Source organism: Salmo salar, chromosome 04 (assembly GCF_965601325.2).
Source record: "Salmo salar chromosome 04, fSalSal1, whole genome shotgun sequence".
NCBI classification, from domain to species: domain Eukaryota; kingdom Metazoa; phylum Chordata; class Actinopteri; order Salmoniformes; family Salmonidae; genus Salmo; species Salmo salar.
The window spans coordinates 2,160,068-2,184,020 of record NC_138294.1 but is presented as its reverse complement, the minus strand read 5'-3'; the positions used below and the strand labels follow the sequence as shown (position 1 = coordinate 2,184,020).

Here is a 23,953-nt window from a genome sequence, read left to right as displayed (position 1 = left end):
GCACACACTTTTTCAGTTCTGCCCACAAATGTTCTATAGGATTGAGGTCAGGGCTTTGTGATGGCCACTCCAATACCTTGACTTTGTTGTCCTTAAGCCATTTTGCCACAACTTTGGAAGTATGCTTGGGGTCATTGTCCATTTGGAAGACCCATTTGTGACCAAGCTTTAACTTCCTGACTGATGTCTTGAGATGTTGCTTCAAAATATCCACATAATTTTCCATCCACATGATGCCATCTATTTTGTGAAGCGCACCAGTACCTACTGCAGAAAAGCGCCACCAAAACATTATGCTGCCACCCCCGTGCTTCACGGTTGGGATGGTATTCTTCGGCTTGCAAGCCTCCCCCTTTTTCCTCCAAACATAACGATGGTCATTATGGCCAAACAGTTATATTTTTGTTTCATCAGACCAGAGGTCATTTCTCCAAAAAGTACAATCTTTGTACTCATGTGGAGTTGCAAACCGTAGTCTGGCTTTTTTATGGCGGTTTTGGAGCTGTGGCTTCTTCCTTGCTGAGCGGTCTTTCAGGTTATGTCGATATAGGACTCGTTTTACTGTGGATATAGATACTTTTGTACCTGTTTCCTCCAGCATCTTCACAAGGTCCTTTGCTGTTTTTCTGGGATTGATTTGCACTTTTCGCACCAAAGTACATTCATCTCTAGGAGACAGAACGCATCTCCTTCCTGAGCGGTATGACGGTTGCGTGGTCCCATGGTGTTTATACTTGCGTACTATTGTTTGTACAGATGAACATGGTACCTTCAGGCGTTTGGAAATTGCTCCCACAGATGAACCAGACTTGTGGAGGTCTACAATTTTTTTCTGAGGTCTTGGCTGATTTCTTTTGATTTCCCCATGATGTCAAGCAAAGAGGCGCTGAACTTGAAGGTGGGCCTTGAAATACATCCACAGGTACACATCCAATTGACTCAAATGATGTCAATTAGCCATTCAGAAGCTTCTAAAGCCATGACATAATTTTCTGGAATTTTACAAGCTGTTTAAAGGCAGTCAACTTAGTGTATGTAAACTTCTGACCCACTGGAATTGTGATACAGTGAATTATAAGATAAATAATCTGTCTGTAAACAATTGTTGGAAATATTACTTGTGTCATGCACAAAGTATATGTCCTAACCGATTTGCCAAAACCATAGATTTGTTAACAAGAAATTTGTGGAGTGGTTGAAAAACGAGTTTTAATGACTCCAACCTAAGTGTATGTAAACTTCCGACTTCAAATGTAGGTCGGTAGACCAACATAACAGTTAGTGAGATGATATAGGCCTATTCCAGTCCATATCACTAGTAATATAGTCCTGTTCCAGTCCACATCACTAGTAATATAGTCCTATTCCAGTCCTTATCACTAGTAATATAGTCCTATTACAGTCCATATCACTAGTAATATAGTCCTATTACAGTCCATATCACTAGTAATATAGTCCTATTCCAATACATATCACTAGTAATATAGTCCTATTCCAATACATATCACTAGTAATATAGTCCTATTACAGTCCATATCACTAGCCATATAGTCATATTCCAGTCCACATCACTAGTAATATAGTCCTATTCCAGTCCTTATCACTAGTAATATAGTCCTATTACAGTCCATATCACTAGTCATATAGTCCTATTCCAGTCCATATCACTAGTAATATAGTCCTATTCCAGTCCACATCACTAGTAATATAGTCCTATTCCAGTCCATATCACTAGTAATATAGTCCTATTCCAGTACATATCACTAGTAATATAGTCCTATTCCAGTCCACATCACTAGTAATATAGTCCTATTCCAGTCCACATCACTAGTAATATAGTCCTATTCCAGTACATATCACTAGTAATATAGTCCTATTCCAGTCCACATCACTAGTAATATAGTCCTATTCCATAGTATAACCAGTAGGACATAGGTCTGTAGACCAACTAATAACAGTTAGAGAGATGGAACAATGTGGCTAAATCAGATGGAAATAGCTGCTAGCTAGATCTGGTAGGCTACAAAGCATCATTTCTCAAGTGGAATTGAGACGTGTGTTTTTGTTGTACATTGTCCCTGTTCAAATAAACTTAATAATTGAATAATCTAACCAACTCTTCCATTGCCATTCGACATATTACCAACCTGTCTGGTAGTATATTGACCCTTCTACAACCCACAAACCAGGTAGATATATACATACAAATTAGCTTTTCTGAACAAAATAAGTTGACAAAATTTATGAAATGTGTTGCTTAGCTAACTTTTCTAAAATGAAGGACCCAACAGTTGAGCCAATTTGCTAGCCTGAACTCATCCACTCAGGGGCTGAGCTCGCTGTGCATCAACGCCACTGAACAGGGGTGTATTCAGTAGTGCACACAGTAGCAACAGAAAAACGTTTGGCAAATAAAACAAGAGTTTCTATTGGTCGAATACAGGTAGGTCCCTCCCGTTAGCTCGTGTGTAGATGTATTTCACTTATACTTCCGTGTATTAAAAAAAAAAAAAACTTTTGTGGCGCGTTCAGCAAGATGCAACGTTTTGGAACGCAGTAAGCATGTGGAATAGCGTCGACTCTAGGCTACTGGTGGCATTTCTATAGGCAACGTTTGGCTACTGAACGGGACAGTGTTGCAGTAATCACCAGCAGGTGTGCTACAACGGTACCTGCCAGGGGTGTATGAATTAGAACACACCGTAGCAAAACGTTTTGCAACGAAAACGATAGTTTCTCAATGGACAAATTCATGTAAATCCCTTCCCGTTTGCTTGTTCGGTTCCTAATGAATATACCCCAGCTGTGTCACACCTCGCGCTGTTTTATAATTATTGGAACAGCTGCACTTGAAATGGACACATTTCACAGACATTATGAAATAAACTAACAATACAGATAAGCCTAATGTCAGAGTAATATACCTGTCTTCCTCCATATTTACTTCACTCTCCCCAGGATGTCGGGAGATTTCCATCGGTTCCTCAGAAATGACGGCGGATGAAAGTCCAAGGCAGTTTACTGTTGCTCAACATATTTCACAGAAAAACATAGATTGTTCTCCTATTGTGGAAAAACAGAAGTCAGCGATTTAAATAAAATAATATAAAATAGCAGGAATCCTACGATGTTGTTGACGTTCAGATATGGCCTCCTAAATGTAGAAAACATGGAATCGACATGACTAAAGGATACTAAATACCTAACATTACATTATTTCACATACTAAAGGGAAGTTAATAATTAACATTGTATGAAATCTATATAGTTTATAGCTGTTTATTTCTAAAACCATGCGATGGCTTCCCATCCGCAGATTAGATAGTAACCTAAACTCATCTATAGTGGTTTACCGAAATGTAGACTAGTTAAATGCCTACAGCTTTTGTGGGTTACAAGCTATATTTAATGTCATAACTTTAACAATATGACAACCTTTATACAACCTTACATGAACTATCTTGATTCAATATAGTCCGCAGCCCATGGCCTCGCCCAGACTTCCTAAAAGTTACGTCGTCCTTAAAACGCGTCCATAGAACTAAACCTGCACCGTGTTCTGTGTCAAAATAATAACGCTCGTCTGCTCATGTAAAACAATTGGTGTCTAGACCTGTATTAAACCACGATATTTGATATCTTAAATTAAAACAAAAAAGTTACCTTCATGGCGCAGTTGTTTCAAAATTGCAGCAGCATATATACTTTTAACTTTCACTTTTAATTTATTAGGAGACTCCAACGCTGTATATAAACCCTGGATAGTTGATGTCATGTATTGGCCATTGAGAAAATTTGAAGCCGCCAGTCGGCCATATTGGCACTCCACAGTAGGAGCAGTCCTTCATAGGAATGAATGGAATTCTACAGTATTTCAATTAAATGTTTCAATGACACAATTGCATGGATTTAAGTATGTGTGTTGTTGTAATGGGGACAGTAACATTAGTCATCTGAAAAAATTATACTTTAAGGAAAATGTTTTGGTATATTTTTTTCATTTGTATGTTTAGCTCACATGTAATTTAATATGGATGCATTACGATGTCTTTAATATAATAAACGTGGTAAAAACGAATGTAGACATTAATAAATTCATTTCAATAGCTTCCAATATATTTTTTACACCAGTTAGGGAGTCCCAAGATGGATGCAAAGGGGCTTCAATACAGCGCCCCCTATAAATCATCTAGTGTATATATACATTATTGGGTAGTGTGTGTGTTTGTGGAAATATTGAACTTTTTCACCGCCTCCCACGCCATCGTTAGTGGGGGTGTGGAGCATTGCAAGTTGGTGGGGTGGCGGCCTGGAGGAATTCAGCTATGTGAAGGCTACCTGTTTCCTGCATAACTTCATGAGGATGGACACGAGGATTAGGAGGGGATCTGCAGCTCGCCTCCGTGTGCCAGAGGAGAAGTCTGCTGCTATGCAGGCTGTTTCATTGATGGGGTCCAACAACGCAGCAAGAGAGGCAATCCATGTGCAACGCCATAGACTACGCTATGCACAACCAAAGGCTATTTTATGAGCCATCCACATTCCATCCACATTGCAATAAGAGTGTTCTAACATTTACTTAGCTATGTCAACTGCAGTTAAATCTGTTTTATCTCCATCTCTTCATTCAAAGACTCAATCTTACTGACAGTTGTGGCTGCTTTGCGTGATGTATTGTTGTCTCTACCTTCTTGACCTTTGTGATGTTGTCTGTGCCCAATAATGTTTGTACCCTGTGCTGCTGCCATATTGTTACTACCATGTTGCCATGTTGTGTTGTCATGTGTTGCTGCCATGTTGTCTTTGGTCTCTTTATGTAGTGTTGTTGTCTCTCTTGTCGTGATGTGTGTTTTGTCCTATTTTTATTTAATTTATTTTAATCCCGGCCTCGCAGGAGGCCTTTTGCCTTTTCGTAGACCGTCATTATAAATAAGAATTTCTTAACAGACTTGGCTAGTTAAATAAAATATAAAATTCACAGTTTCTCTCCCTTTTGATTTCTACTTCTCAGGTGAGGGTTCTGTTTAGGTAAGGGTGTGATGTCTGTACAAAAATAAAACGGACTATTTTAAATCACCCGTATTGAAAAAATGTAGAACAATTAGACACCCTATAACCCACACCTACACACTCATGTATCAATCTGATTGATGGATTGTGTTGTGCAGTAAGCAGGCTCAGGTGTATAACTGTGGCTCCTTCCACCTTCAAAGAATAAGAGTGTGGGGCGGCAGGGTAGCCTAGTGGTTAGAGCATTGGGCTAGTAACCGAAAGGTTGCAAGTTTAAATGCCTGAGCTAACAAGGTACAGATCTGTCGTTCTGCCCCTGAACAAGGCAGTTAACCACTGTTCCTTGGCTGTCATTGAAAATAAGAATTTGTTCTTTACTGACTTGTCTAGTTAAATAAAGGTACAAAAAATAGGCAAGAGGCCCAACCATGGAGAATAGTAAGACACTTCATTATTTCTGTGACTACGCTATATTGTTAGTCCTTGTGTGTCTGTGCATGTTTTTCAGCATGAAGTACTCTGCAGCCACTTAGTGTGGTTAACTACCTTATTTTCTCAATCAGTCTCTCCTTCACGTCATCCCTCTCTCCCCTTCTCCCTAAATCCTCTAGGTTATATCAGCTGTGTCGGTGAACCCCTCCCGCATCTGAACTGGCTACATTGAGGGCACAGCATGATCAGAGGTGAGAGGTCCCTTGGTCAGGTCAACAGGAAGTGAAAGAGATGCTTTACATTGAAATACAGATAGAGATGTAGTAGTCCCAGAGTTAATGTTCCAAGATCAGTTTTGCATTTCACCTCTTGATGATTATGATGACTGAGACTGTTAGCATGTTTAAGCCTTGTTTTGTTTTTTCATTTTTATTCGGTCTCTCCATATGCAGGTATTTATAAAAAAAAAACACCTTTATTTAACCAGGTAGGCCAGTTGAGAACAAGTTCTCATTTACAACTGCGACCTGGCCAAGATAAAGCAAAGCAGTGCGACACAAACAACGGAGTTACACATGGAATAAACGGGTATGTTTTGACGTGAGAGAGGATGCCAACACTCAGTCCCGTCATCGCCACCTCACCCGCTCTTAAGATAACCTTCAGGCCGACTGTGAGCCCAAGGCTGATTAGGAGACACAGCTAGAGAGACAATTATGTAATAGTGATGAACTAAGAGAATATTAGGGTAGCACTGTGATTCATTAATCATATGCTGTCTTCCCTGCTCCTCTGTTCTTACCTCTTTCCCTTTCTGTCTTCTACACCTCTCGCCACGTTCTTCCTCTGTTATAATGCACACCAGATGTACATTGAAGTACAGATTGAACTTGTATTTATAATATTTATAACACTTGGGTAATTCACTTTTTTCAATAAAGCGTTTCACATTTTCTACTGGTTGACATTCTCTCATGTGATGAAATACTACACCTATCCTGTTTCAGATCAATGCAGATGAAGGAAATTAGATATTGAGATTAACTGGTTTTACAGTATTTACATGATGCATAGGAAGTGTAGTGTAGTGTTTTTAAAATTATATTTCTGTATATATGAATTACAAATCAGTCTTTAACTAGTTAAATCATGTTTCTAGTCTATTGCATAGTTACAATGTGTAACCATTGATGTCCCAGGACCAAGATTGGTAAACACTGTTGAAGTGTATAATTCTAATACATACATGCAGACACAGCATCATTCAAAGACTGGAATTTGATACTCCTGGTATTGGATATGACTGAAGAATAATCTCAGACATTCATACCTGAACTGGACCTTTATTTGCCATGGTAGAGTACATGATCAGTGAATATACTAAATGTACAGGCTACAATGTGGGATCTCAATAACTACATGTATATACGACTTGCAACCTTGGCACAAAGTTATATTATATTCTACTCAATCCATAGGCTTCATTAATGTAATTCAGACAGTTTTGAAGTTGATACAACTGGCTATGATAGCTGAGGTTCATAGCTAGGTTCTGAACTAATATTCATACCAAACGTTTTAGGGTCCATATACAGATCGGCTACACATCTATAGGCATACAGGTATTGTATCTTCCACTGCACAATAAGCAAGAAAATAGCTAGCTACGTTACTTCATCTGCATTGCAAATATCAGCAAGGCAAGCTTACAAAATTGTACATTCAATTTGCATTAAATGTCTTAGCTAGATAGATTATTTACATCCACTGTTTCACAAGACGACCGCCTGGTTTGCTGGTTGTTTCTGGAGTCCCTACAACATTAAACAACCAGAATTACAAGTTCATACTCATGTCACAACACCCATAAAGCTAGTCAGAGTCAGCTAGCTGATGTTAGCTAGTCAGCTAGCTGATGTTAGCTAGTCAGCTAGCTGATGTTAGCTAGTCAGCTAGCTGATGTTAGCTAGTCAGCTAGCTGATGTTAGCTAGTCAGCTAGCTGATGTTAGCTAGTCAGCTAGCTGATGTTAGCTAGTCAGCTAGCTGATGTTAGCTAGTCAGCTAGCTGATGTTAGCTAGTCAGCTAGCTTGCTGAATAGCGATTTTCGTAAGTAACTTTATGACAACACAAATATGCATAAATGTTTGTCTCTACACTAACTAGCTAACACATTCCTCTCAACTGTAAATTTTTAGCATGAATCGTTAATTACATTTGCTTCCGTCCTAGTATTTCTGTCAGCCATCTTTGCTGGAGAAAGTCTCCAGCCGTGGGTCCCATCCCGTCACGGGAACCACTCGATATGATTGGTCATCGTCATGGGAACCACTCGATATGATTGGTCATCGTCACGGGAACCACTCGATATGATTGGTCATCGTCACGGGAACCAATCGATATGATTGGTCATCGCCCAGCGGTCGCCGCTTGTGATTTGCGTAAAGTTGGGAAAAGTAAATGAGGGTTTTCCTCAACCGTTTATAATCATATATGCTATAAACAGTACATCTGCATTGTTATAGTGCAGGTCTATCTCATTAGTATCTTATTCATCATTTTAGGCAATGTTAGAATGATGCATTTAATTGTTTTTCTCACTTTGTGTGTTATAATTATCTCAGGTGATTTTCTCCATGAGGAGGGTGATAAGTTACAGACCCAACAATATTATATTATAGTATACTCTCCTTGAAACCATGGTTACCAGTGACCGTCTCTTCCCATTCAAATAGTTGTATTCAACAAAAAGTTACTTAATAGACCCATGTAATTCCAGTTCATATTGTGATGGTTGTTTTGTTTGCTCAATGTGCTGTCTGTGAGTTGGTATATTGTCTATAAAAGTGGATCCTCGTGATTGTATTGTCCTTCCTTTTTAGACCACATAGGACTAATAACATACTTCAGATGGTAGGCTAACCGCTGAGTCTGGATCTCTCTCTTTCTCTCTCTGTGGTGACTTAAACAAAAGTAAAGTGAAGGCCTCTACATCTTGCTGAATTTATCTGAACTAATATCCATCTTAATTTCTGTCGGTGTCCATTTTGAAAGCGCTGAACGAATAGGCCTGCCTCGTCGCAGCTCGTTTGTTTACACTTGCTCATACTTAGAGCTAAGTGTTTAATTATATAAGAACAAACAAGATGAATTTACTGAATATAAATGTAATAATGTTTGTGTATGGTTCAAAGGTCAAAACTCATGTTGTCGTTCATTATTATCGAAGGAGAATGCGGTTCTTATCGACTTACACAAATCCACAAGGAATCAGTAGAAACCATATTTAGTTAAACAAGTCAGCCGTAAGATCCACTGTCTGGACAGCTTTATGTTGACCCTAAACGTTTGTGGGCACCGTTTGTCACCGTTATAGTGCATTTAATGTATTATTTAGAGTTGTGTCGTGGCTTCGCAGGCATGCATCTAAAAAAATGGGTTGTTTTCCCCACTAAGATTGACATGCTAGAATCACCACTGATTCCTCCACCTACTGTGTGCAGCTCTCAACTGGTTGAATTAACGTTTCTAAAGGCTTTCCCCAAAAACCTTCTAAATGAAATGTTGACTGCCAAGAATGTCTACCTGGCAGAATGATATGATGATGATCTGTATCAATCGGCAGGGCATTTGTTTAGCAAACTCTGCCATCACACACTGTAGCCTACAGAAACACTGCTATCACACTGTAGCCTACAGAAACACTGCTATCACACTGTAGCCTGCCATCAGACACTGTAGCCTACAGAAACACTGCTATCCAAAAACTCTCTTGCGAAGATAGTCATCTATCCATTTCATTAATTGGCAACTATACCCTCACAAAAATATATATTTTACATTTTTCCCTAAAAAACGGTCTCCTGATGTGGTGCAAGCATTGTTAAGGACTTATCATCACTTTTGGTCGTTTTTTTTATAAAAACAAAGTGTGATTTGAGAGTGAAACTGCCCCCAGAAGATGTGGGAAAACCCATTCAAAACTATAGGAAAACAGAACTTTTCACACCGGCTCCTTTCCTTCGCAGGTCGTTTGTAAAATTAGAGAATACCTACTTCTCCAGGCACCACTTGGTAACTTGTGGATGAAACAGTGACATTTCAAAAAGCTTTATTTAAATATGATTTGAAACACAGTAAATACCATCAAAACCACGTCCTAAAAAGCTTGTATATTTAGTTTTTTTATCACTTTGGTATTATTTTCACAAGTATGTGGTAAAATTCCACAACTCTTTAGTATGAAACTCACAACAGATCATCAAAAGGCTGTTTTTATTACTTTAAGCACATTTTCAATTGACTAAAGTACAAGACACAAAATCACACAGTAACTTTTTCACCAAAACCTAGTCAGTGTTTCATCTAGAAATACCTTTAATTTAAAAGTAATTGCCTTTCACAATGCAATTCTTCACAACACTTTTCATATGATTCTCTTCTCATTTGTTTTAATACATTTGACCATCCCTTAATCCAACTGTGCTTAATGGTTAACCACTTAACCGTTTGGTAAACCTGTAGATTTTTGTCTACTATCTATGGATTTTGATAACTACAGAAACAAAATGTGTGTTTGTAAAGTATAAACATCTAAATGACATGTATGATACATGATAACCATACAGAATGACTACTCGTTATTGCTAATTTGATTTCACAATTTGCTTGTATATTAAATTAAATGAGAAAAAAAGATTCAATTTTATTTGGAACGGCAAGTCAGACAAAATGAAACGGGCATATTCATATAATGAATATGAATTCGGAGGGCAGAAATGATTAAATATTAAAGCATAAGACCTCTTACTCAAGGTTTCAGTCATGGAAAGGTTATACCTAAACCAGAACTGGTTCTCTAGCAGATTAGTAAGAATGTCTCACCCCATGTTCTAGAATGGCCTTTTCCCCTTTATTCAGATTATAACTTTTCATCTCCCCTCAAAAAAAAGCTATTTTTAAAACAATCCATAGAAAGCTGTTTCGCAATTTCATTTTAATCCACCAGAAAATACAGAACAAATATTACAACACATATTATGGTTAAACTCAAATATACTAATTGATTTAAATATCTATATATATTTATGGAAAGAATGGTATAATCTTTGTAAATCATATCATAAATAGGACTGGTGGAGTTGTGTCACACATGCAGCTAACAAAAATATATAGAAATGTCTGCTCTACCCAAAATTACAACCAACTAATTGCAGCATTACCTCTAAAATGGAAGAGTCAAGTGGAAGGGGAGAGAGTAAGGAACTTGTCTGTCGGCATTAAAGACCAAAAATGGTTAAAGAAAATTCAAAAAAATACACAAGTGTACCAGTTACATTTAAGGACCAAAAGCTTTACAGCTCTGACATATAGATTGCAAACTAGTTGGGAAGAGATGTTCGACGTACCGATTCCATGGCACATGGTTTATGAACTTGTTAGCAGTTGATGTTACTCTTTAAAATGAATAACACAAACCCCAAAGCAAATCAGGGGGAGGAAAATCAGGTTTATTCAAAGAGGATAAATCATAGATGTTATGCTGAGAGGTAGACGGTCATTCTCCCCTGTCCTCATTGGTTCTCTCCAGTGATTCCCACATAGATAATTATTAGACATGACCAGCTCTTCCACACTGGTATCAGTCCCACATAGATAACTATTAGACATGACCAGCTCTTCCACTGGTATCAGTCCCATAGATAACTATTAGACATGACCAGCTCTTCCACTGGTATCAGTCCCATAGATAACTATTAGACATGACCAGCTCTTCCACACTGGTATCAGTCCCATAGATAACTATTAGACATGACCAGCTCTTCCACTGGTATCAGTCCCATAGATAACTATTAGACATGACCAGCTCTTCCACTGGTATCAGTCCCATAGATAACTATTAGACATGACCAGCTCTGGTATCAGTCCCATAGATAACTATTAGACATGACCAGCTCTGGTATCAGTCCCATAGATAACTATTAGACATGACCAGCTCTTCCACACTGGTATCAGTCCCATAGATAACTATTAGACATGACCAGCTCTTCCACTGGTATCAGTCCATAGATAACTATTAGACATGACCAGCTCTTCCACTGGTATCAGTCCCATAGATAACTATTAGACATGACCAGCTCTTCCACTGGTATCAGTCCCATAGATAACTATTAGACATGACCAGCTCTGGTATCAGTCCCATAGATAACTATTAGACATGACCAGCTCTTCCACTGGTATCAGTCCCATAGATAACTATTAGACATGACCAGCTCTTCCACTGGTATCAGTCCCATAGATAACTATTAGACATGACCAGCTCTTCCACTGGTATCAGTCCCATAGATAACTATTAGACATGACCAGCTCTTCCACTGGTATCAGTCCCATAGATAACTATTAGACATGACCAGCTCTGGTATCAGTCCCATAGATAACTATTAGACATGACCAGCTCTTCCACTGGTATCAGTCCCATAGATAACTATTAGACATGACCAGCTCTTCCACTGGTATCAGTCCCACAGATAACTGTTATAAATGATGTTCTGACAGTCTGCCGGTAGTGAGGAATTCTTCTTCTGGTCCACTGGTTTATAAGAACTTTTCTAATGAACACTTCATCAGTGATCTTGTATCATTTCAGGTACAGTCCTTGAATGGAAGGATATTGCCTCAGCTTCAGACGATAGATTCTCATAACCTGTAACGAAGGAAACAAAACAAAGGGAATGTAACATGTCCTGGTTTAAAGAGAAATTGATATTTCACATAGATTTCCCAGAGTAAGAATGTCCTGATTTTTCAGGAAACCGTTGGACATTTCCCCTAGATATCCCTAATATGACGACTGCGGTGTACAACATAGAAGCTTATCAGGTTCTGATCATCTTACTATGCTTCTTCACCCTGAGCTCCGAGCTGCAGTAAACTGCTCCGCTTCTCGCTCCACTCCAGCTCTGGTTCGCTCACATACTCTTGGTCGCGCTTTGCAGGTTTTTGGGCTACTTCTAAATTGCACCGTGGGCGTCGTGGCATTTCCTGGAGAGCAAGCAGGATTTTGTTCCAGACCTATTTTAAAGAGATAGCTCACCTAAAATGTACTAAAATCTAAATGTTTGTGTCCTTACCTTGAAAGCAGTCTATGGACAAGGAGACTGCAATCTATGATTTGGTCACCCACTGCCATCAACCATTAATATAAGTATTTCCTGTGCAGAGCATTCCCACTGACCTTCCTACTGTTTCTAGAGAACAGAGATCAATCTACTGACCTTCCTACTGTTTCTAGAGAACAGAGATCAATCTACTGACCTTCCTACTGTTTCTAGAGAACAGAAATCAATCTACTGACCTTCCTACTGTTTCTAGAGAGCAGAGATCAATCCCACTGACCTTCCTACTGTTTTTAGAGAACAGAAATCAATCTACTGACCTTCCTACTGTTTCTAGAGAACAGAGATCAATCTACTGACCTTCCTACTGTTTCTAGAGAGCAGAGATCAATCCCACTGACCTTCCTACTGTTTTTAGAGAACAGAGATCAATCTACTGACCTTCCTACTGTTTCTAGAGAACAGAAATTAATCTACTGACCTTCCTACTGTTTCTAGAGAGCAGAGATCAATCTACTGACCTTCCTACTGTTTCTAGAGAACAGAGATCAATCTACTGACCTTCCTACTGTTTCTAGAGAACAGAGATCAATCTACTGACCTTCCTACTGTTTCTAGAGAACAGAGATCAATCTACTGACCTTCCTACTGTTTCTAGAGAACAGAGATCAATCTACTGACCTTCCTACTGTTTCTAGAGAGCAGAGATCAATCTACTGACCTTCCTACTGTTTCTAGAGAACAGAAATCAATCTACTGACCTTCCTACTGTTTCTAGAGAACAGAAATCAATCTACTGACCTTCCTACTGTTTCTAGAGAACAGAGATCAATCTACTGACCTTCCTACTGTTTCTAGAGAACAGAGATCAATCTACTGACCTTCCTACTGTTTCTAGAGAACAGAGATCAATCTACTGACCTTCCCACTGTTTCTAGAGAACAGAGATCAATCTACTGACCTTCCTACTGTTTCTAGAGAACAGAAATCAATCCCACTGACCTTCCTACTGTTTCTAGAGAACAGAGATCAATCTACTGACCTTCCTACTGTTTCTAGAGAACAGAGATCAATCTACTGACCTTCCTACTGTTTCTAGAGAACAGAGATCAATCTACTGACCTTCCTACTGTTTCTAGAGAACAAGAATCAATCTACTGACCTTCCCACTGTTTCTAGATAACAGGAATCAATCCACTGACCTTCCTACTGTTTCTAGATAACAGGAATCAATCCACTGACCTTCCCACTGTTTCTAGATAACAGGAATCAATCCACTGAGCTTCCTACTGTTTTCTCTATTTGCCTGTCTTGCTCTCTGATTTCATTTAATGTCTGAATAAAGTGTAAAACCACCTACAAAATTTGTTGAAAAAAATATTTGCATACTTTAAATTTCATCCCCCCCAAAATCTCAAAGTGACAAAGTTGTCGTATTTTGAGTGTTCATTTAATATTCAAAACATTCTGAATACACATTAACTGTGATTTGTTTCCATGTCAAAATAAGTAGAATTGCAGGAAATTCACTTTAAAACAGTACAATTTTCCTTGGGCAGCACCCCAAAATCTCACTCCAAGCTTTCTTCAAAGGTTGGCAGCCCTGAGTGTATAGGGAATAGGGTTCCATCCAGGACAGAGACTTTGTCACAGAGAGACGCATTAAAGTAATCATGATGATGGACAAATAGGTAGCTAAAAGTTATGACTGATGGACTCCATTTAGCTATTGGCATTGGCTCATTAGACAGACTGAGATAGACATATTAAATTTAACCTTTATTTAACTAACTAGATAGATAGATACTGTAAATATATATATATATATATATATATATATATATATATAGATAACATTAGATAGATAGACAGATAGATAGATGTGGCTTCTGTATGACAGTAGTGAACGTAATACAACACAGACCACCCTGCCTGTTGCCTCTGTAATGTTTGGTTGATGTTTGCTGTACATACCTGCCTGTTACCTCTGTAATGTGTGGTTGATGTTTGCTGTACATACCTGATTGTTGATGCAACACTTTGTCCTTGGCTCCTCCTGTCAACCCTACGTATCATCGAAAACCCACCTTCAGAGTTGTCTGTTTTGGCGACTTTTAGCGGTGGTTCCACCCGCCCAACCCTCTCCTGCCGCTGTTTCTGCATGCCAGTCGGTCTTTCATCAACATCAGAGTGGAACAGCTTGACTTTGAACTCCGAAGGACTAAAGGCCAGAGCTGGCTAGCTGTAAACCATACAGCTAACGTTAAAGTCTCCACAAGCATCACTGAACTTCCACTAAAGTGTGATTGTTTACCAGACAGAAAGCCTACAGTGCTGAAAGGTGGAGGCCGTACACACCGTTTTGGGATGTGTCATTGCAAAGATACTGATAACGTTTATCTGTGGTTATTGTTTTCTTTCAAAGAAAGAGCGACATGTTAAACTTACAGTTTTAACTCAGCGCTGAGTAATCAATACAAAAGTCAAACTGTTTTGATTCAAGTAGCTTTCCCTGGTGGTCTAGTGGTTAGGATTCGGCGCTCTCACCGCCGCGGCCCGGGTTCGATTCCCGGTCAGGGAACAAACTGTTTTTTAAATTAAAACAAGGCTCATATTTTAAACGCTACAAAGGAGTATGTAAATCCACATTTCATCAGTTTTATTTGAAAGCGAACGTCTTCCGTGTTATTTTCTGCTATCCTTGTGTCTGCCTCATGTCTTTGTTTCAATGTAGGCTACAGTTTTTAATGTTTGCTGTTTTTCTGTTTTAGATTTCTTTGTTGTTGTTTCTTGGTCTTAGGGTTTAAAAAAAAAAATGTTTCACTGTTGCGTGTTCAGACGCTGTGAAATGCTACCACGCCACAGTTTTGAAATCTTTGTACATTTTCCATGGTGGTGTCTAACTAAACCACAGATTGAACAATGAGACAGATATTTCACAGGATGTATAAATGTGAAGCATCCGGGTTGACGTTTCCACTCACTACCAAATATGGTAGTGAGAGGAAGCCCAGTGGCTGGCAGTGGGAAAAGATGGAGCTTCCATTGGAAACAACAGGCTGTGGTCCATCTTGGATTAGTTAGACACATCTTTGACTTAACAGTAGAAACTCTGGTAGTGTCTAACAGTAGAAACTCTTGCCCTCTCGTTTTTGCCTTCATTAACTACCTGTCTTATGTAACCATACCAACCGTAACCTATCATACTAAATGGAGTCTATCAGATTTACATACAGAATAACATGAAATGGTCTGAGACCAGGGAGGAGTGAGGGAGAGACATCAACCAGTACGGAGAAAAAATGTATGAAATGTATGCATTCACTACTGTAAGTCGCTCTGGATAAGAGCGTCTGCTAAATGACTAAAATGTAAATGTAACTAACCAAGCAGACTCCTGCTATAATAGCTAGGTTATTTATCATCAAATACTCCTCCCTGCTCCCCAGCCTGGTCTCAGACCATTTCATATTATTCTGCAAAGTACCTGTACCTTGGACTGGATCAAACCTGATTACATAGTACCTGTCTTGGACTGGATCAAATATGATTACATAGTACATGTCTTGGACTGGATCAAATATGATTACATAGTACCTGTCTTGGACTGGATCAAATATGATTACATAGTACCTGTCTTGGACTGGATCAAATATGATTACATAGTACATGTCTTGGACTGGATTAAATATGATTGCATAGTACCTGTCTTGGACTGTCTTGGACTGGATCAAATATGATTACATAGTACCTGTCTTGGACTGTCTTGGACTGGATCAAATATGATTACATAGTACCTGTCTTGGACTGGATCAAATATGATTACATAGTACATGTCTTGGACTGGATTAAATATGATTGCATAGTACCTGTCTTGGACTGGATCAAATATGATTACATAGTACATGTCTTGGACTGGATCAAATATGATTACATAGTACACGTCTTGGACTGGATCAAATATGATTACATAGTACATGTCTTGGACTGGATCAAATATGATTACATAGTACCTGTCTTGGGCTACATCAAACCGGGAAGAGAAGCTAGTTAAGCTAGCTACTGTTAGCTAGCTAGGCTAACTATGCTGCAGTGCATGCACTTTCTCACCCTAAAGTTACACATAACTCCATTCATAATATTAAGTAGCAGCCTGCCTGTTGGCTCTTGGTCGTTGTAGCCTATCCTTTACCATCTTCCTTTCATTAGATATCTACTAACTTCTGAATAGATATCTCCTAACATCTGATTAGATATCTCCTAACATCTGATTAGATAACTCCTAACTTCTGAATAGATATCTCCTAACTTCTGAATAGATAACTCCTAACTTCTGAATAGATATCTCCTAACTTCTGAATAGATATCTCCTAACATCTGATTAGATAACTTCTAACTTCTAAATAGATATCTCCTAACTTCTGAATAGATATCTCCTAACTTCTGATTAGATATCTCCTAACTTCTGAATAGATATCTCCTAACTTCTAAATAGATATCTCCTAACTTCTAAATAGATATCTCCTAACTTCTGATTAGATATCTCCTAACTTCTGATTAGATATCTCCTAACTTCTGATTAGATAACTCCTAACTTCTAAATAGATATCTCCTAACTTCTAAATAGATATCTCCTAACTTCTGATTAGATATCTCCTAACTTCTGATTAGATATCTCCTAACTTCTGATTAGATAACTCCTAACTTCTAAATAGATATCTCCTAACTTCTAAATAGATATCTCCTAACTTCTGATTAGATATCTCCTAACTTCTGATTAGATAACTCCTAACTTCTAAATAGATATCTCCTAACTTCTAAATAGATATCTCCTAACTTCTGATTAGATATCTCCTAACTTCTGAATAGATATCTCCTAACTTCTGAATAGATATCTCCTAACTTCTGAATAGATATCTCCTAACTTCTGCCACACATGAAGCTTTGATGACTTATGATTGGCCAATAACAAGCTGCACGCACCACGCTCCACTCTCATGAAAAGCAAGAGCAGCGGCATAAATTATACTATTTCTCTCTCTCTCTCTGTCTCTGTCTCTGTCTCTCTCTCTCTGTCTCTCTCTCTCTCTGTCTCTCTGTCTCTCTCTCTGTCTCTCTCTCTATCTCTCTATCTCTCTCTCTCTCTCTTGCAGCAGCAGCAGCAGTCGCATTCAGATCTTTATGGGCCCTTCCAGATAAGTCAGTTAAAATGACGCATACCCCTGACAATCAGACCCGTGACATTATTTAGAATTCTGGATTCATTGTTTCAAAATGGATTCATTGATTCAACGTTCTCAAACCGCCCTCTATCAGCCATTGTTATGAACGTTCTCTAACCGCCCTCTATCAGCCATTGTTATGAACGTTCTCAAACTGCTTCCTATCAGGCATTGTTATGAACGTTCTCAAACTGCCCTCTATCAGCCATTGTTATGAACGTTCTCAAACTGCCCTCTATCAGCCATTGTTATGAACGTTCTCAAACCGCCCTCGATCAGCCATTGTTATGAACGTTCTCTAACCGCCCTCTATCAGCCATTGTTATGAACGTTCTCTAACCGCCCTCTATCAGCCATTGTTATGAACGTTCTCAAACTGCCCTCTATCAGCCATTGTTATGAACGTTCTCAAACTGCCCTCTATCAGCCATTGTTATGAACGTTCTCAAACCGCCCTCGATCAGCCATTGTTATGAACGTTCTCAAACTGCCCTCTATCAGCCATTGTTATGAACGTTCTCTAGCCGCCCTCTATCAGCCATTGTTATGAACGTTCTCTAACCGCCCTCGATCAGCCATTGTTATGAACGTTCTCTAACCGCCCTCTATCAGCCATTGTTATGAACGTTCTCTAACCGCCCTCTATCAGCCATTGTTATGAACGTTCTCAAACTGCCCTCTATCAGCCATTGTTATGAACGTTCTCAAACTGCCCTCTATCAGCCATTGTTATGAACGTTCTCAAACCGCCCTCGATCAGCCATTGTTATGAATGTTCTCAAACCGCCCTCTATCCATAATGAAGCCCTAAAGTGGTGAGAAGCCCAGTCATTCTGGACAGAGGCCAACTACTGTTTAGTCTGAATTACACTATGGTGTCCTGGAAATACGTTGACATTACTAAAGTAGTCAAATATTTAGTAGGAAACAACTTTCCCAGAATTATCATGTTGTCAGATTTACTTTAGACAGATGGCAATGTTGTCATTAGCTAACAAAGTTTCTGTCAAAAAATAGCTAGCAATACTAACGTTAGCTAGCTAAAATCCAGTGGCCTCCCCTCAATCTTAACTAGCTAGCTAACTGCATCTAAAGTCAATCTGGTGACATCAAAATGATAACAAAAGGTTTTCCTACTAATTACTTGCCTCCTTTTGAATGTCATTGTATTTCCAAGCCACTGTAATGGACTTTCGATGAAAATCTTCATCAGCGCTTAATGACGATGCATTGAGTAGAATGCTCAGTCAGGCATCAGTCCAAAACAAAAATTCTAAACAATATTGTGATGAAACATACAACCCATGAATAAGTTCTGTCCTGTAATGAATAAGTTCTGTACTGTAATGAATAAGTTCTGTCCTGTAATGAATAAGTTCTGTACTGTAATGAATAAGTTCTGTCCTGTAATGAATAAGTTCTGTCCTGTAATGAATAAGTTCTGTACTGTAATGAATAAGTTCTGTCCTGTAATGAATAAGTTCTGTCCTGTAATGAATAAGTTCTGTACTGTAATGATTAAGTTCTCTACTGTAATTAATAAGTTCTCTACTGTAATGAATAAGTTCTCTACTGTAATGAATAAGTTCTGTACTGTAAAGAATAAGTTCTGTACTGTAATGAATAAGTTCTGTACTGTAATGAATAAGTTCTCTACTGTAATGAATAAGTTCTGTACTGTAATGAATAAGTTCTGTACTGTAATGAATAAGTTCTCTACTGTAATGAATAAGTTCTCTACTGTACTGAATAAGTTCTGTACTGTAATGAAAAAGTTCTGTACTGTAATGAATAAGTTCTGTACTGTAATAAGTTATATTGTAGTCACTTAAAGAAGAGAAAAGTTGTAAGGTTTTCATCAACAGTACTTCTAATCACAATAAAAACACAACAGGAAATTACTTGTACATTTTATTCTCTATCAGCCATAAACACACTGCAGCATTTTATTATTATACCATTTTAATAAACTAATACATGCCCTCGTAAATATTTATATATGTATAATGTCATATATGTATATAAATGCCGTCACCACGGAAACAGAATGCTGATTGGTTAAATTAAAAGCCGGACCGACCAGTCACAGTGAACTTCCACTAGTTTTGCATTTGTATCACTTTATTTTTTTTAAATATTATTTTTAAACGTCACTCACAGTAAGTAACCAGTGATATCAGTGAAGTAAATACATGACGTGGTAAATACATACAGTAGCTAATGACTGTGGTAAATACATACAGTAGCTAATGACTGTGGTAAATACATACAGTAATGCTCTGAGCTGTGAATGATGCCGTGTATACATACTTTCAACCTGCTTGACCACACCTCTAGTCAGGTGTGTCTCTGTCCCGTACCTGCCCTCATATACTTTCTACATGGGCCTTTCCCATTGGCTAGACATACAGAACCCAGCCTACATGGGGCTGACTGATTGGCTACAAATACTGTATTCTGCCTAGATGGGCCTTCCCATTGGCTAAACATACCATTTCCTGTGTCCTTGTGCCCAAAGCGTGGAGGTGCGTCCCCCTGACAGTCAGGAGTGCAACGTGGTTGTTGTGAAATAAAGTTCATTTTTCTCTGCTCATGTCATCAAATTCACACACAAACACACACAACCACTAACACCTGGTCCCACACTCTCAAGGGCCGATAAGTAATCAATAATCACATTGATAAATCAAACTAAGAACCATCTGAGAAGCTCTCATACCAACCTCGGGGCTGCGGCACAAATGGCACCCTATTCCCTATGTAGTAAACTACTTATAATCAGGACCCTATTCCCTATGTAGTGAACTACTTATGACCAGGGCCCTATTCCCTATGTAGTAAACTACTTATAATCAGGACCCTATTCCCTATGTAGTGAACTACTTATGACCAGGACCCTATTCCCTATGTAGTGAACTACTTATGACCTGGGCCCTACGGGTTCTGCATAGGGAATAGGATGCCATTAGTGACACAGACCTCTTCATATCAGAGGACTGTTTCTAAACGAGACAGTCATGATCACACCTTATCAACTTATTCACAGCGTATTCACCATTGGGAAAAAAAATAAAGGAATTTCCTAATAAAGGAAACGTCAAGTCTCCATAACAAATCAACAAACAAAAACTAGTTCCTTAAATCTAGATAGTGAACTGAACCAAAACTACAGAAGAAGAACTTCAAAAACAAGGAAAGAATTGAACCAATAACAGAGAAGACTGCTGCTTTTACCAACCACTCCCTTCATAGCAGCAATTCAGGTCTGACACACACACACACACACACACACACACGCATACACACACGCGTCAAACAATGAGATGAGGTTGGAAATGTCAAAAACCATAGAGAGATATACCAAGAGAGAGTTTAAAAGACAAGAAGATAGATAGATAGATAGATAGATAGATAGATAGATAGATAGATAGATAGATAGATAGATAGATAGATAGATAGATAGATAGATAGATAGATAGATAGATAGATAGATAGATAGATAGATAGATAGATAGATAGATAGATAGATAGATAGATAGATAGATGATAGATAGATGATAGATAGATAGATAGATAGATAGATAGATAGATAGATAGATAGATAGATAGATAGATAGATAGATAGATAGATAGATAGATAGATAGATAGATAGATAGATAGATAGATAGATAGATAGATAGATAGATAGATAGATAGATAGATAGATAGATAGATAGATAGATAGATAGATAGATAGATAGATAGATAGATAGAGACTGAGAGATAAAGAGACAGAAAGAGAGCGGGACAGAGAGAGAGATACAGAGAGAGACAGAGAGAGAGACAGAGAGACAGAGAGACAGAGAGAGAGAGAGACAGAGAGACAGAGAGACAGAGAGAGAGAGACAGAGAGAGAGATAGATAGAGACAGAGAGAGAGATAGATAGAGACACACAGAGAGAGAGAGAGAGAGAGAGAGAGAGAGAGAGAGAGACAGCGAGACAGAGAGAGAGACAGAGAGAGAGAGAGAGAGAGAGAGACAGAGAGACAGAGACAGAGAGACAGAGAGAGAGAGACAGAGAGACAGAGACAGAGAGACAGAGACAGAGAGACAGAGAGACAGAGAGAGAGAGAAGGATCAAGGCTATATATTATTAACCATATCTCAGCTATGATCGTCACCAGCTAACCAACCAGTCATGCCTACTCTACCTGGTAATGGAGGGGACTAATAAGGTTGCCTAGGTTACGGGTGACAAAAGTTTTTTTAAACCACATATTTAGATATAGCTACTTTCTGAAGACAGGTAGAACAAGAACACTAAACACTCCAGCAGCAGCAGGAAGCAGGAAGCAGGAAGCAAGGATTGGGGTTAAGGGTTGCTACAAGTGACATCGTGATATCTGACCTTTTTAAAAGAAAGGTCAATATGAGGAAGAGGAAGTGCTGTAGTTTTCATGTCGTAGTAAGAATAACTAAGAACTGTAGTACCAGTGATAGGTAGTCCTGTGAGGTGTTACAGTAGTACCAGTGACAGGTAGTCCTGTGAGATGTTACAGTAGTACCAGTGACAGGTAGTGCTGTGAGGTGTTACAGTAGTACCAGTGACAGGTAGTGCTGTGAGGTGTTACAGTAGTACCAGTGACAGGTAGTCCTGTGAGATGTATATCATAGCGTCTGTTAGTCCAACCACCTACTCTAGCAGTACAACACATATATGACTAATGTCTGTCTGTGTTCTACCACAGCATCAAGATCCAATACGTACAGAAAACAAACATGGAAAAACACTCTTTGGTCACAAAAAAAAAATGCAAAAGGAAAAAAACACACAAAGAAGAAAAGAAAAAAGAAAGAAAGAAAAGAAGTGAATAAGCAGGTTAATTAAGACCAAACAGTAGTGATTGTTGAAACAGGAAGACGGTGGAGGACTGAGGTGCACTCTGGGATTGCATGTGCCTGATGCATAGGATTGGTGGATCTTCAGGGAAAGGGGCGGGGTCAGAGGCCGAACAGGAAACTAGCGAGGCGAGAAAGGAGGCCTGTTATTCCTTTTTCTCCCCTCTTCCTCCTCATCCCCTCCTCCCCCATCCTCCTCCTCTTCCTCCTCCTTCTAACAGTAGAGGTGGATGAGGTGATGAAGGTGCTGCTGGAGGACGTGGAGTCAGGACCCCTCAGAGGGCTCATCTAGTCGCTCCAAGAGAACCTACTTCCTGTTACCACAGGCTCCTCCCCCCTCACTACTGTCCGTCTCTGGGTATGCCCCTTACACATCTTGGCCCTGAGGGAGGAGTGGGAGGAGAAGAGAGGTAGAGAGAGTGAGAAGAGAGAAGAGAGGGAGGAGAGAGGAGAGGTAGAGAGAGGGAGAAGAGAGGGAGAAGAGGGGGAGGGGGAGGAGAAGGAGTGGGAGGAGAAGAGAGTAGAGAGAGAGAAAGATGGAGAGAAAAAGGAGGACAGAGAGAGAGCGTAGAGTAGAAGGCAGAGGGAGATGAGAGACAGAGAGAGAGGGGAGACAGAGAGAGACAGCGCGAGAGGGGAGACAGAGAGAGCGAGATGGGAGACAGGGTGATTAGTACCTCTGATAATCAAACTAAAAGCATGGATAGTAAACAACAGCAAAGGGAAGAAAGGCCAAAACGGACGACAACGTAGGAAGTAAAAAGAGAATGTTAGAAGGAAAGAGATTGTGACAATTCAACAGTTACCATGGTTCCTTCACACCACATTGTGACAGTTCAACAGTTACCATGGTTCCTTCACACCACATTGTGACAATTCAACAGTTACCATGGTTCCTTCACACCACATTGTGACAGTTCAACAGTTACCATGGATCCTTCACACCACATTGTGACAATTCAACAGTTACCATGGTTCCTTCACACCACATTGTGACAGTTCAACAGTTACCATGGATCCTTCACACCACATTGTGACAGTTCAACAGTTACCATGGTTCCTTCACACCACATTGTGACAGTTCAACAGTTACCATGGTTCCTTCACACCACATTGTGACAATTCAACAGTTACCATGGTTCCTTCACACCACATTGTGACAGTTCAACAGTTACCATGGATCCTTCACACCACATTGTGACAATTCAACAGTTACCATGGTTCCTTCACACCACATTGTGACAGTTCAACAGTTACCATGGATCCTTCACACCACATTGTGACAGTTCAACAGT

At 39.2% G+C, this 23,953-nt stretch overlaps 1 protein-coding gene, 1 long non-coding RNA gene and 1 other non-coding gene across 15 annotated transcripts in view; 1 reads left to right on the top strand and 2 right to left on the bottom strand.

Annotated features, from left to right (window-relative positions):
• Window positions 1-6,769: 6,769 nt before the first annotated feature.
• LOC123735930 (uncharacterized) lies at window positions 6,770-7,733 on the bottom strand. The gene is made up of 2 exons (XR_006765824.2): window positions 7,657-7,733; window positions 6,770-7,256 (listed from the first exon to the last, which is right to left on the bottom strand). It is a non-coding gene; the product is annotated as an uncharacterized LOC123735930 (long non-coding RNA).
• Window positions 7,734-15,065: 7,332 nt separating this feature from the next.
• trnae-cuc (transfer RNA glutamic acid (anticodon CUC)) lies at window positions 15,066-15,137 on the top strand. The gene has a single exon. It is a non-coding gene; the product is annotated as a tRNA-Glu (tRNA).
• A 4,539-nt stretch (window positions 15,138-19,676) lies between these two features.
• The window catches only part of LOC106591060 (uncharacterized), a 186,060-nt gene continuing 181,783 nt past the window's right edge, over window positions 19,677-23,953 (bottom strand). For all 13 annotated transcript variants that reach the window (XM_082973994.1, XM_082973990.1, XM_082973985.1 and 10 more), the window contains one exon: window positions 19,677-23,040. In XM_082973994.1, the coding sequence (XP_082830120.1) occupies window positions 23,026-23,040 (15 nt within the window). In that variant the 3' untranslated portion in view covers window positions 19,677-23,025. The remainder of the gene's footprint in view (window positions 23,041-23,953) is intronic.